Here is a 14163-nt window from a genome sequence, read left to right on the forward strand (position 1 = left end):
GAGGCAAATAGTGGTCACACCAGATACTGAATGGTTTTTGGACCACCCCAAAACAGTAAAACTGCCTTTTATTGTGGCCAGCCTAAGGCACACCTGTGCAATAATCATGCTGTCTAATCAGCATCTTGATATGCCACACCTGTGAGGTAGATGGATTATCTCGGCAAAGGAGAAGTGCTCACTAACACAGATTTAGACAGATTTGTGAACAATATTTGAGAGAAATAGGCCTTTTGTGTACATAAAAAAAGTCTTAGATCTCTGAGTTCAGCTCATGAAAAATGGGGGCAAAAACAAAAGTGTTGCGTTTATAATTTTGTTCAGTGTATAAATAGTGAAAAGAAGAGGGCCCAAGACAGAACCTTGAGGTACACCAGAACTGATTGATTTGGTGGAAGATTTGTGCTTCTATAACAAATTGTTGCCTATCTGTCAAATAGGAGGAAAACCAGTCAAAGGCTGGGCCAGTAATTCTAGTTGCTGAAAGCTGTGACAGGAGTATCTCATGACTAAAAGTGTCAAAAGCTGAGCTGAGGTCTAACAGAAGGAGAATGCAAAAAGCACCAGAATCAGAAGCTAGAAGGAGATCTTTAAGAACCTTAACCAGGCTGTTTCAGGACTGTGGGATGGATGAAAGCCAGACTAGAAAGGCTCATGTGCTGTTAAATAGGCCTGTAACTAGGAGGCAACAACTTTTTCTAATATCTTAGAGAGGTTTGAAATAGGTTTTAATTACGAGATTAAATATAGGAAAATATGAGATTAAAAGTTGTCATATTTTTGGCTTTTCAAGTCATAATTTTGACTTTTCATCAAATAATTATGACTAAGAATGTCATTGTTTTGAGTTTTATGCCATAATTATGATTTACAAAAGCATTTTTTCTTATGTGGCAGAAATGGGTTTTGCACGTTTGTTAATTTATTTATTTATTTATTTATTTATGGGTGTTGTAAAAGCCATACAGTATTTGTATACTTAAAATAGTTTGTTCTGTATCTTTTGCAGCACAGAAATTAAACTGAACATGTAAGAATAATATAAGTCTACTTACAAAATGTTAATTCTGTTTATTTTGTGTAGGCATTTTCTTTAAAGAAAAAACAGTTTTTGTTTCATTTGTAAGTATCAGCTAGATTAATAAATGAGGTGGTGATGGTCATTATTCAGTACTAAGTATGATAACTGTATGAATAATATGAACAGATATCAAAACTATGACATGTCTGAGATGTCATATAGAGACCATGTGAGTTTCTGTAAAAATGCACACTCAAAAAGGAAAAGAGAGAAACAGACTCAAAGGGGTGGAGGCAGACATCAGGGTGGAGTTTGTCAAGTGATGTCTGAATGAAAACGAAGGTATCTACACATTCAAGAGAGAGAAACAGAGGTAGAGAGCTTGTCTGCAACCTCCTCCTACAGACAGCTGGAGAGAAACTCACACTGACTCAACTCAAACCATCACAGTAAGTGTGCATTTTACTCTAACTGAACATGCAGTTGGTTTGTAGTAGGGTATCGTGTGAGAAGCGTATGAATCAGCTGAAGATCAGTCTGAAGGAAAACTCTTCAGGTCAGATGTGTTGTGGTCACAGCGCTGTGTGAGAGCGAGAACGCTGCTCTTTTATTGAGTTTCATTCTTACTGGTTTGTTCATCTGAGCTCCCACATCAAACTGACAGGACTTGGACCTGTCAAACGTGTGCTTTTGATCAGATCGGAATAAAAAAGATCAGTAAAATGTTTGCATTCTTTATATAGGACAATTGTATTGCTCAGTTGGTTCTCATTCATAGCTCCAGAGACTTATGTTTTATATAATTGACATAATGTTATCTCAAATGCTTCTTTAAATATAGATGCAAATGAGACATTTGACATAGAGTACAGTAAAATTATAGAGCTATAAAATGAATGTGGAGAGCAGCTGAAGGTTTTTTGCTTTTGATTGCAAATTATTATGGAGATATTACTGGAAAATATCCATTTGAGCTCCATTTTCCCCACTTAACAGGGAACATTATCAGAACATTCTGGCAAGGTTCTCACAAAGTTATGAACTTTAGTCCTTCCAGTAATTTTAATAACGTTTATTCAGAGTTAACTGGGATATTCCTGAAATGTTTGCACAGAAACATTATTTTTACATCGTTCATGGAACGTTTTTTTCTGAAATGTTTTGGACGTTTTTTTTTTAAATGTTAATACTTGTTTCAGAGAACATTCAAAAGTAATGTTCTCATAATGTTTGCAAAATTATCAGATTGAATGTTCCCTTAATGTTTGTGTAACAAAGAAAAAAACTGGACTCTTTGAATGTTCAGGGAACATTCGGAGATAAAATTTCATAGCTTAACAGGAACTTCAGCAAAACGTTCCTATGATATATTTTATTAGCTGGGTCATTTGTGTTTTGTCTTTCCAATTGCTCATTTTCTTAAGTAAAAGATTCAAATGTTCAGTCACATTCAGTTAACTAATGGAAATGTTGGTTAGTAATTTACCGGAAAGTTAGCAATCACTTACACTTCGTTCTGTTTATATCATCATGATTTCCAAATGAAGTCAGATGAGTGAATTCAATTACTATTTCTTCTTTTTTTTTTGCATAAACTTCTATTTTAAATCATGAATGTGATTTTTGCCAGTAGCAAGCGTGTATGCATGAGAAATACAGAAAAAATTGATCATTTTTCTGTCTGTCTGTCATACACAGGTGTAATCTTAACTCGGATTTGTTATGCCATCTAAAACACTCACCACCACAGCAAACAAGCGCATCACTGTACAAATTGAGGACAGCGTGGATGTGACACACACCCGTCATGTTAAAGATCAATGTGAGATGGAAACCAGAGCCCAGACATCATTACCCAGATACCTCAGATTTACACATCGCAATCAGGTACACACATACATACTTGTACAGTGACTTCAAAAATATATTTGGATGCTTAAATTGAAAAAAAATTGAAATCAAATAAATGTTACTTGAAATAAAATTTTAACTGAAATTAAATGTAATATAGCTGCATGCATCAATTAAGGGGGCCAAGCACAAAAAAGGCATGATGAGTTATGCGAGCATGGCTGGGAGCATCAGACCAACTGCAACAATGAGTAATTAAAGACATTTTATAGGATTTTAGTCAAAATGTCTGAAAAATCAAAAATTCAGTCACATGTAATATGATTTAATTGCGTATACTATTTAACCAATAGGTGGCGCTGTTACCAAATTGAGGTGGTGTGGTCAGTGTGAGGTAACAATGACACGTACAAAGTTTGGTGTCAAAAAGCATTGCAGAGTTACAGGCTCAGATCAGCTTGGCACCATGGGCAACATTTCAGAAGTTCTAAGCAAAAATTAAGCATTCATTTCTCTTGACCTGTAGGTGGCGCTCTGCTGAAACTCTGCAAGTAGCCTCAGGTCATGCTTGTAATGACATGTACCAAGTTTGGTCTTATTACAGCAAGTCATTGCTTAGATACAGCCTCACGTCCATTTTGGCGTGCTCCTGTTCAAATATGTTTGCGCATTATTGGAGAATCTAAAATTGCTCTGGTTACTGTTCAGACTGTCCTCAATCTGTGTGCCAGATTTCATAATTTTCCCACAAACGTTTCTATTGGCTGTCTAGACTTCCAGAGCAAAAGAAGAAGAAGAAGAAGAAAACTAATGGATATAATAGATGACTTCGCAACTTCAGTGCTTGGCCCATAAATATAAAAAACTAATCCCCATCTAATTGCCAAGGCAACATTTCTCATTTTCATTTAGATTAACTTGATGTACTAAAATAACTAAAACTAAATTTAAAAAAAACTATATAGTCTTTTAAAAAAACTATAAAAATGGCAAAAAAAAACCTTAAACTTAAAAATATAAAAAAAAAAAAATCAAAATATTAATTAAAAACATCTCAATGATACTAAAATAACTGTTATGTCATTGCATTAGGTACAAAATATTAAATAAGTATAAATTCATTGTAAAGAAAGATACCACAAGCACATTTTTCAAGTAAAACAGTAAAACGTGTGGTAATGTGATGAACTACTCTTCTAGAGAACTGACTTTATACATCAAAAAAAATCACTTAAACATGAATTTCACATTTAAATGCTCATGCACAAATATGCTCCATTTTTCAAAGTGTTCACAAAGCAACAGTTTTTACAAGTAAAGAGGCACTTTACTGGATAAACGGAGACAGAGCTTTCTGAGTCATCTATAGTCCGAGGTTAATTTATCACCGCACACATTGGTTTCGCTGCAAATAGTTTTTTTTTTTTGTGTGTAATGCTTTCTGATTTTCTTCTATTGTGCTGTTAGAAGGAGCTGGGTGTTTTCACCACAGAACCCATTCCTGTAGGGACCCGGTTCGGCCCGCTGCTGGGAGAACCTCTGCACCGTGAAGATATATCTGCAAACATCAACCGGAAACACATCTGGATGGTACGTCAACAGATGTGCACACAAGAAAGATAAGAAACGTGTGTGTGTGTGTGTGTGTGTATAAGTGAGTGTGTGTGAGATCAAAAACCATTTTGAGTCATTGAGGTTCATATTTACCAGTCATGTTTCAGGGGGGGTGTGTGCTCATGTTGGGTTTCTCTGACGCACTCCTTCTCGCTTACATGTGCCAGTAAAGCTATACACTCCTATCTCACACACTGACTCAGCAAGGAAGTGGCTGACAGGAGCGCGCACACACACACACGAGAACAAGGTTTCCAGAAAACCTTAATAGCTCACTCTGCTGCATTTGCAGCACCATTGAATTTCACACTTCAGAAATTCAGTCAATATATTTGAAGAGAGTTAAATGGGGCAAAATTATGCACAAAATTTGAAATGTCAAATTTCTTGTAAAAGATGTTTTGATTTGATTTTTTATAGGTAATATACAATGCATAACAAGCACTACTGTTTAAAAGTTTGGAGTCAGTAGGACAGTTTATTTTTTTATTCAGCAAGGATGCACTAAATTTATCAAAAGGGACAGTAAAAACATTTACAATGTTGCACAAGATTTCTATATCAAATAAATACTGTTCTTTTAAACTTTCTATTAATCAAATAATCCAGAAAAAATGACATTTATAATGGTGCGCAAGATTTCTGATTCAAATAAATGCTGTTCTTTTGAACTTTATATTCATCAAAGAATCCTGAAAAAATATATCACTGTTTCTACAAAAATATGAAGCAGCACAACTGTTTTCAACATTGATAATAATCGTAAATGTTTCTTGAGCAGTAAATCATCATAGTAGAATGATTTCTGAAGGATCATGTGACACTGAAGACTGGAGTAATGATGCTGAAAATTCAGCTTTGCATTTACATTTAAAAAAAATATTCAAATAGAAAACAGCTTTTTTAACTTCATAATACTGCTCTTTTTACTCTATTTTTGATCAAATAAAAAGCCTTGGTGAGCAGAAGACACATTTGAATGGTACTATACAGTATGTTAATGATTATATGTAAATTAAATAGTATTTGACATAAAATAATTAAATTCAATACCAAACAAATACAACCTTATGAATGTCTAGAGGGCTAAATATTTCTCTAAATGAATTTGTTCTCTCTATATGACTGCATCGCATGCAAAGTAAGTTCATAAATGAGCAAGCCCAATCTCTTAAGTTCGATATTAGACAGAATGAACTAAACTGAAAAAAGAAAGAGAGAAAGAGAAAGACAGACAGAGAGAGAGAAACAGGTGTCGTAAGGTCAAACAGACAGGCTGTACCAGCAGCTAAAAGCGTGAATCAACATCTAAACCACAACCTCTCACTTTCACACAGATCGCTCGCACAAATAGATGTGCACTTTAAATCTGAGAGCAAAAGTCTAATGTCACGCAGTTTCATTTCCTAAACCCCTCTGAATGCTTAATAATGATGTTTGCTAAGCATAGCTATTACTATCGCTCAACACCGATGGATGATAAAAGATGAAAAAATCACATTGAACAGGATAATTTCATACTTTAATGCATAATTTTTAATCTTCTGTTAAAATGTCAATGCTTTTTCTCCTTGCTAAGATCTTCTCTGAGGGGCAATTACATCACTTCCTGTCTTGTGAGGGCGAGAGCGACAGCGGTTGGATGTGCTTTGTAAATTCTGCCCCATCTCCTTGGCAACAGAATCTTGCAGGATTCCAAATTGGGATGCAGGTTTATTTCTATGCAATGAAGGATCTAATGCCGGGGGAGGAGCTACTAGTGGGGCGGAGCCTAGAATACAAGCGGCCAATGAGAAGCGGCCTTTCTGAAGCGGCCTTTCTGAAGCAGCCACCTCCCCCACACCGTGAGTGACAGCCACAATCAGTTTCTTGCTATTCTGATTGTCAAGAGTACTATACAAATACACTGAATAAATGTATTTTATTTTATTTGCAATATATTGTGCGGTTTAATGGGATTACAGCTTTAAATTGAACATCATTGACTATATTTTTCACATTTAATTTCATTGGAAAGACTGTTTCACCATGTGATGGCTGTTTATTTGTCACAGTGTTTTTTTTATTAGGGGCCAAGCATCGAAGGCACGTAGGCACCTAGTAATCATTGGTGTTCTTATTATTCTTCCGTTTCCACTCTGGAAGTCTATGGCAGCCCATAGAACCGCTTGCGGGAAAGTTATGAAATTTGGTACACTTATAGAGGTCAGTCCCAACATTAACCACACCGATTTTGGACTCTCTAATTTAATCCCTCTAGCGCCACCACCTGTTCAAATTTTCACTCAAGTTTATGCTAATAACTTTTGTACCATATGGGCCAGAAACAAAATATTCGATTGCACCCTATGACGTCATTTTCCGTCATGTAAAACTTCCCACCATTTTGAATTTCCCGAAAAACATTCTTTTTCGAACTCCTCTTCGGCCGTTGCTCTGATTTCCATGAAAATTGAACCAGATCATCTTCAGACCATGCCGACACAAAGTAATGGAATTCAAGTTGATTTCTCAAACCGTTTTCGAAAAACACGCAAAGAAATTTTACATAGCACTTATGAAAATAGACATAAGGTTGTATCTCTGCAACGCTTTATCATATTCAGACCAAACTTGGTACAAGTCATTACAAGCATGACCTGAGTCAACTTGCAGCATTTCGGCGCAGTGCCACTTACTGGTCCGGAGATACAAAGAATGGCTATTTTTACTTATAAAATGGTTTGTCCAAAAATCATAAAAAAATTATCATATATTCTCGTTAGATTTGGGGCATCATGCCGAGTCGGAGGATATACAATTTCCCCATATCGGCCATTTTGAATTTTGTGCTAAAATGCTGTATTTTATGAATGCATTAGTATCATTACGAAACTTGGTATGGGTCATTATCACGATGCCTTGAAGGAGCTTGAGAAGTTTTGAACCAGCGCCACCTAGTGGTGAAAAAAATATTTATATGCTTATAACTTATAACTATATGCTTATAATTTATTTTCAAGGGAGAAAGACTCCGGAAGACTCCGGAATCCTTGCCGAGTCCGACGATATCAACAAGCTAGGTTTCGCCTTATGGTTTGTGCATTGTGGTGATTTAGCACTTAAAAAACTTTTGCAAATATCTTCAAAACCATTAGTCCGATTAAGACTAAACCAATGTAGGAAACACAGAACCATAGTTTAAAGGTCCCGTTTTTCGTGGTTTTTTGAAGCTTTGATTGTGTTTATAGTGTGCAATATAACATGTGATCATGTTTCGCGTGTAAAAAAACACAGTATTTTTCACATAATTTAATTATCTGTATACCGCTGTTTCCACTGTCATAAAAACGGGCTGATGACTTCCTTGTTCTATGAAGTCCCTCCTTCAGAAATACGTAACGAGTTCTGATTGTGCCAGCGGTTCCTGTGTTGTGATTCGACAGCAGCTTAGCGCTCCTTGCCCGGAAACGTCACTCCTCTTACCATAACGTGGAGATGCACGCGCTCAGTGTTATTGTAAACATGTATTTAATTTTACCCGGAATCAGACCCAGTGATTGGACTGCGGGATGAAAATAACAGCGTTTCGACGACATGGCGACAAACACACTCTACAAACGCAACTCTTGCGTATTCCCGTGGGCGGAGGTTAGTCAAAAAACTGTTTTAGTGACGTCATTAAAGAAGGAAGTAGAGGGATGTAGTCCAAACTGGCTGTTCGATGTAGGCGACTTCTGTTAAATAAAATATCTCGCTTGGCATTGAACTTTGAGCTTTAAAATTTTACAGATTTTATTTATACTCTAACAACAACACTACACACTAACTAAAGTTTGAAATATGGGATCACGAAGAACGGGACCTTTAACTAAATGCTAATACTCAAATGTCAAAATTTTTATAGAAAGTGGCAAAAAAATCAAAACAAAGCCTGGGTCATTTTTTTATGTTCTCATTCATTTAAATGTCTATAACTTCAAAACAAAATGAGATATTTTCACCAAATTTGGCACAAACATGCATGGGCTCACTCTGAGGACACATAAAAAATGTGGTGGGATTGTGCCTCATGGTGGCGCTATAATTGAGCAAAATATGAAATTGCCATTAACTACAATACAGTATCATGATAAAAAGTGCTATATTTTATGAATGCATTGGTGTACTATTACGAAACTCAGTATGTGCTATGGGCACCATGCTCTGAAGGTACTCAAAAGGTTTCGAGACAAAAATTTTGCATTTTTTTTTTTTAAATGCTAACAGCTTTATATAAATGTGGCCTATTGTAATGAGACTGGTCTTAATAGACTTGGTCCAATTTTCACCATCTTTCATCTTCAGACCATGCAGACAAAAAATTACGTATTTCATGTTGATAGACGAAACTGTTTTCTTATACCACAGCAATGAATTAGAGGCTTGATGCCAAAATGACTCTTGAGGCTGTATCTCTGCAATGCTTTGACGTATTGACAACACACTTTGCGAGTGTCATTGTCACCTCACTCTGAATTAATTTAGTCACAGCGCCACCTATTGGTCGAAAGTGATAAACCAGTAAATCTTTATTATTGACTGTATTTATGGTTTTTCAGCTTTTTTTGATCTAAATGATCTTAATAGGTCTTTAATTGCTCACTGTTGCAGATGGTCTGACTCGATGTGCCTTCTTTGTGCTTGGCCCTGTAATTGCTGCTTGCAGCTATATTTTTGAATAGTTTAAAACTTTCTTGTTAAATATAAAGATTTTCTTTCATGTTAATCATTCACTCAAATGTTTTTGCTTTATTTCCTGCTTTAGCTAATTCTCAAGATAAAGATAAGGTGAGGAGTAGAAAGAGAGGTTATACCGTCACCGAGATCCTGGATCTGAACCCCGGGACTGATCATCACACTGTAACTCCACTTAGCACCATCACACAATCTAAATATGGGGAAAAAATGACCAGAGACCTGCAGAATCCAAAATTACCTCCATCTTTGATGACTAATAGCTTCTCTGACATTCCTTTAAACGTAGGAGGACATGTATACACCCCTGCTATCCCACAATCCTTTATGCCAAGGTATATATGGCCTATTATTCAGTACGTGCCTTCACATCAGCCAATAAGATTTGGCCGAACAGCAGCACACATGTCTCATAATATTCCCCTTCCACCAATCCACATGTATCCATCTCTTTTGAGTCAAACATCCAAAGAGAATCACCTTTCATTAGCGTTGACCAATAAAGACGACCTCAAAATTGATGTGAGAGACTCTACAATAAAAGAGACAAAACCTAAAGACTTAACAAAGATGTCACGTAACCCACCGCCAACCCTCAGCAACGCAACCGACCCTTCTCCTGCTGAAGTATCCAGTGCTGATGACATCACAGCCAATAGAGACTCACCTGAGATGGGCGTGGCTTCCCCAGGTGGCTCCTCCTCTGCCGACAGATACGGCACAGAGTCTCAGGGCGCCCAGAAGAAACAGACTGTAGGTTACAAGGCTTTACCGTATCCATTGCAAAGACAGAATGGAAAGATCCAGTATGAATGTAACGTGTGCGGGAAGAAATTCAGTCAACTGTCAAACCTGAAGGTAAATGAATTATTTTCTTTTATGAATTTCAACAGTGTCAGTGGTTCAATGAAAGATGTCAGAGATGATGATATATAAGGCATTTTATTATTTTTTACATTTTTAGATATTTTTCAAATCAAGACCTAATGAAACTATATATATTATGATGCTCCTAATGGTGATGATGATGGAAAAAATATGAGATGGGAAGAAAAATTATGTGTCAATGCTTTTGTGCATGTTTTTTGTGTTCCCCTAAGAAACTTTGCTTTGCTCGCAAAACTTTTTTGGGTATTTTGGGTATTATATTTTGGGTATTTTGGATTTTTTTAAAAACCTAATTTTGTGAACTAGTGCTAGGTTTTTGCCCAATCGGAACCAAACCAGTGCAGCGAGATTCTCCGGAATCTGATTGTCAATAATTATCAAAGAAATAGTTTAAATTTCGATTAATGGTCCCCAAGGGCCACCAAAACTTTGAAGTATGTGGAGCCACTTTTACTAAAATGGCTATGATTTGTGAATGGAATGAGATATTTTCACCTGTGGCCACGTGAAAAAGGATGAGGTGACTGGCCACTTGGTGGCGCTATAACAGCAAAAAAACATGAAAACGGCTATAACTACTTCATCGCTAGTCCGATCGACTTGAAAACTGGCATGCAGTGTCTTTCGGTGCGTTCCAAACGGGATATATCGCCCTCCGAAGGGCACTTCGAGTGAAAATAATTATGGCCGCCATATTGAAGGGTCGTTCCAAACCGAAGTGCTCAAAACTTGCCACTTCAAAGGGCCCTTCGGAATGAAGGATTTCGAAGGGTACAACTGATGGACACTTCGGCCCCCCATGATCCTTTGCACAGGGAAGTTGTTTGACGTCACAGAATGGGAACAGGAGGTTAGGAGTTCGATTTTACCTATAAATGAATAGTATTTTTCTATACTACTATAATATTTAAACGAGTTCGATTTGGTACATTATTATGGTCAAAACGACATTGTACTTCAACAAAAATACTTTACAGCTCCTTTTATCAGTCCATTTAAATGTTTAAAATACATAGATACAATATACATGGTGCAATAAACCTAAAATAAATAAATAAATAAAGTAACATTAAACAAAGGGAGCAGCTTGCACAATCTACTCCTCCTTGATTGTCTCGTTAAGATGACGCTGAAGTGCGTTCCAAAAGAAGAGTTTTTTTGACCCCTACACCCTTCATCCCTTAGAAGCTCTCACTCCGGAGGGTAAACCCTTTGAAGGGATTAGGGCATAGGGATGAGCCCTTCCGAATGGAACGCAGGGTTTGTCTGAGGTGCCATGATTGTTTATAAGGACATTGGCCCTTTCCCAAATGGCACACTTCATGTGCACTTTTGGTCTTGTGGACTTACAATGGCTGCTTAAGTCCAAGAGACCGTAGGGTGTTCATTTGTCATTTTAGCTTTCAGAAGGGTGCTCGCATGCCCTCGATGAGCACTTCTACTGAGCCCGCAAGTCTGCAAGCTTAACTGGCAGTCAAAGCGGCATTACGTCACAAAAGAGTGGACTCACAGGAAGACCATGAGGGTATATTTGGCTATTTGGGATAGGGCCATTGATGCATCTCAAAAAAACATGGCCAGCATTAGCCAAGGAAGATTGAGCAGCTATCAGACAAGTTTAACAGAGGCCGACTGGAACAAAAGTTGCTGGGCCTGTTTAACTCGGTGCCATAGAGGCCTGTGAGACATTTGAAAGAAATCAGCCACCGGGGGCGCCTTCGTGTTGTTCACGTGCATAAAGGATTGTGTATCCCATGATTTTTCGCGTATGCCCACAACATTCGTACCACATAGTAGAACTCCTCATTCTGAGCAACTTTGCCTCTAGGACTGCTGCTGTCCATCGAATCGTTTGAGATCGTTCAAGATTATTTCGAAAACCAACTTTGGAGAACTAGTCCTAGGTTTTTGGCTCAACACTGATAACTGTTAAAAAGCTTGAAAAACCATATATTTCATATGGTAAATTGCCTGTATTGGTTGTAAATGCTCTTTTCTATCTGTGATCGAGATGGTTACAGGCTTGCCATCTCGTGTATATATTTTACACATATGCTTAAAGGCCTTAAAATGCTTGAACCCTGATATTTGCTGCTTGCAGCTATATTTATTTATTTATTATTTGACTAAATGTCTCTCGGTTCTCGGTTTTCTGATCTCCAGGTGCACCTGAGAGTTCACAGTGGTGAGAAGCCGTACAGGTGCGAAATCTGCAGAAGGAATTTCACCCAGCTGGCTCACCTTCAAAAGCACATCCAGGTTCATACGGGAGAGAAACCACATGAATGCCATGTAAGAACACACAGCGGAACATCTCATTGCTTTCTAGGAGAGAAAACGGAGATCTTATTTGCTGTGATGTGTCTCATGTGCAGGTGTGTAACAGGCGTTTCAGCAGCTGCAGTAACCTGAAGACTCACCTGCGGCTGCACTCAGGTGAACGGCCATATGTCTGTAAGCAATGCCCCGCCAGCTTCACCCAGCACATCCACCTGCGGCTCCACAGACGCCTGCACACCGCTCCACGCTCACACCAGTGCCCGCAGTGCCCTCGCAGGTACACACACCTGTGCAGCCTACAGATCCACACCCACCAGTTCTGTCCTGCCACCAGCGTCACAGGCTCCGCCTCTCAGCTGGACTTGGCCAATGACGCGATCGAGAGGTTTGATCTCAGCGAAGGTGCAGAAAGCCTTGAGGTTAATATGGAGACGGAGTCTATAAAGAGGATGTGCCGGGTGATCTGGACACAGGCACTTGCAGATCCATCTGTCCTCCACCAGGAAGCAGCACAGGTCCAAATAATAAAGAAATGAATCGTCCAGGCCTCTTTCTCCAAAGGTTTCCATTAAACAAGAAGGTGATCGGTAAATTGTCTGATAGATGCACAGTCTTGACCTGTTTTCTGTGATTTCCTGTTTATATTTTAAACATACATTTTCAGTTATTTTTGTTTGTATTTGACTGGCTTATCATTTAAAAGGTACATAACACACACAGTTTTTGCCAATCTCATGTTAATCTTGAGTACTTATAGTAGAGTACAGTAGTATTGCATCCTTCATATCTCTGAAAAGTCTTTAGTTTTATCATATTTATAAAAGACAGATATGCTATACTGACTCTTTCCGAAAACAGCCGAGCTCCTGGAGGCGTGCCTGCCGTGGGCAGAGATAAAGAGTCACGAGTATGCGCAGCTTTTGCCTAGAGATCGTCTGCAAGCTGTGACATCATTATACCTAAAAAGGGAACAAAAAAATTCACGTTCTTTACATTATATGAACTTGTGCGCCGATTGCCAACAAAACACGGACATTTGATGCAGTTTTTCTCGCCGCCCGTGGTCTGCAAATCCAGTGTCGAACTGGGACTTGTTTACAAAACATTTGTCACCGAAATTCCGAATACATGCACAACTCCGTTGCTGCCCTGGAAAAACAAACTTCATCCACTGTTCCTTTAAAGGGTTAGTTCACCCAAAAATGAAAATTCTGTCATTAATTACTCACCCTCATGTCGTTCCACACCCGTAAGACCTTCATTCATCTTCACAAATTAAGATATTGTTGTTGAAATCTAATGGCTCAGTAAGGCCTGCATAGGGAGCAATGACATTTCCTCTCTCAAGATCCATTAATGTACTAAAAACATATTTAAATCAGTTCATGTGAGTACAGTGGTTCAATATTAATATTATAAAGCAACAAGAATATTTTTGGAGCACCAAAAAAAACAAAATAACGACTTATAAAGTGATGGCCGATTTCAAAACACTGCTTCAGGAAGATTCGGAGCATAATGAATCAACGTGTCGAATCAGCGGTTCGGAGCGATAAAGTCACGTGATTTCAGCCGTCGGCAGTTTGACACGCGATCCGAATCGTGATTCAATATGCTGATTCATTATGCTCCGATGCTTCCTGAAACAGTGTTTTGAAATCGGCCATCACTAAATAAGTCGTTATTTTGTTTTTTTGGCGCACCAAAAATATTCTCGTCGCTTTATAATATTTGAACCACTGTATTCACATGAACTGATTTAGATGTGTTTTTAGTACCTTTATGGATCTTGA

At 37.9% G+C, this 14163-nt stretch overlaps 1 protein-coding gene across 1 annotated transcript; it reads left to right on the forward strand.

The window, feature by feature from the left end:
* The first annotated feature begins 1363 nt into the window (after positions 1 to 1363).
* On the forward strand, positions 1364 to 13593 carry prdm1c (PR domain containing 1c, with ZNF domain). Its single transcript, XM_048207767.1, has 7 exons — positions 1364 to 1470; positions 2720 to 2908; positions 4340 to 4462; positions 6066 to 6330; positions 9273 to 10060; positions 12254 to 12382; positions 12466 to 13593. Exons 2-7 carry the CDS (start codon positions 2744 to 2746, stop codon positions 12904 to 12906), a joined length of 1911 nt encoding a protein of 636 aa, XP_048063724.1. The 5' UTR covers positions 1364 to 1470; positions 2720 to 2743; the 3' UTR covers positions 12907 to 13593.
* Positions 13594 to 14163: the final 570 nt, after the last annotated feature.

This window comes from Megalobrama amblycephala, linkage group LG11, assembly GCF_018812025.1.
Source record: "Megalobrama amblycephala isolate DHTTF-2021 linkage group LG11, ASM1881202v1, whole genome shotgun sequence".
NCBI lineage: Eukaryota > Metazoa > Chordata > Actinopteri > Cypriniformes > Xenocyprididae > Megalobrama > Megalobrama amblycephala.

Excerpts from the sequence above, each read along its gene's own strand:
- prdm1c (XM_048207767.1), top strand. The coding sequence starts at position 2,744 with ATGCCATCTAAAACACTCACCACCACAGCAAACAAGCGCATCACTGTA. Across the intron at positions 4,463-6,065 it reads ACCGGAAACACATCTGGATG|ATCTTCTCTGAGGGGCAATT; the intron begins GTACGTCAACAG and ends CTCCTTGCTAAG. Across the intron at positions 6,331-9,272 it reads GCAGCCACCTCCCCCACACC|CTAATTCTCAAGATAAAGAT; the intron begins GTGAGTGACAGC and ends TTCCTGCTTTAG.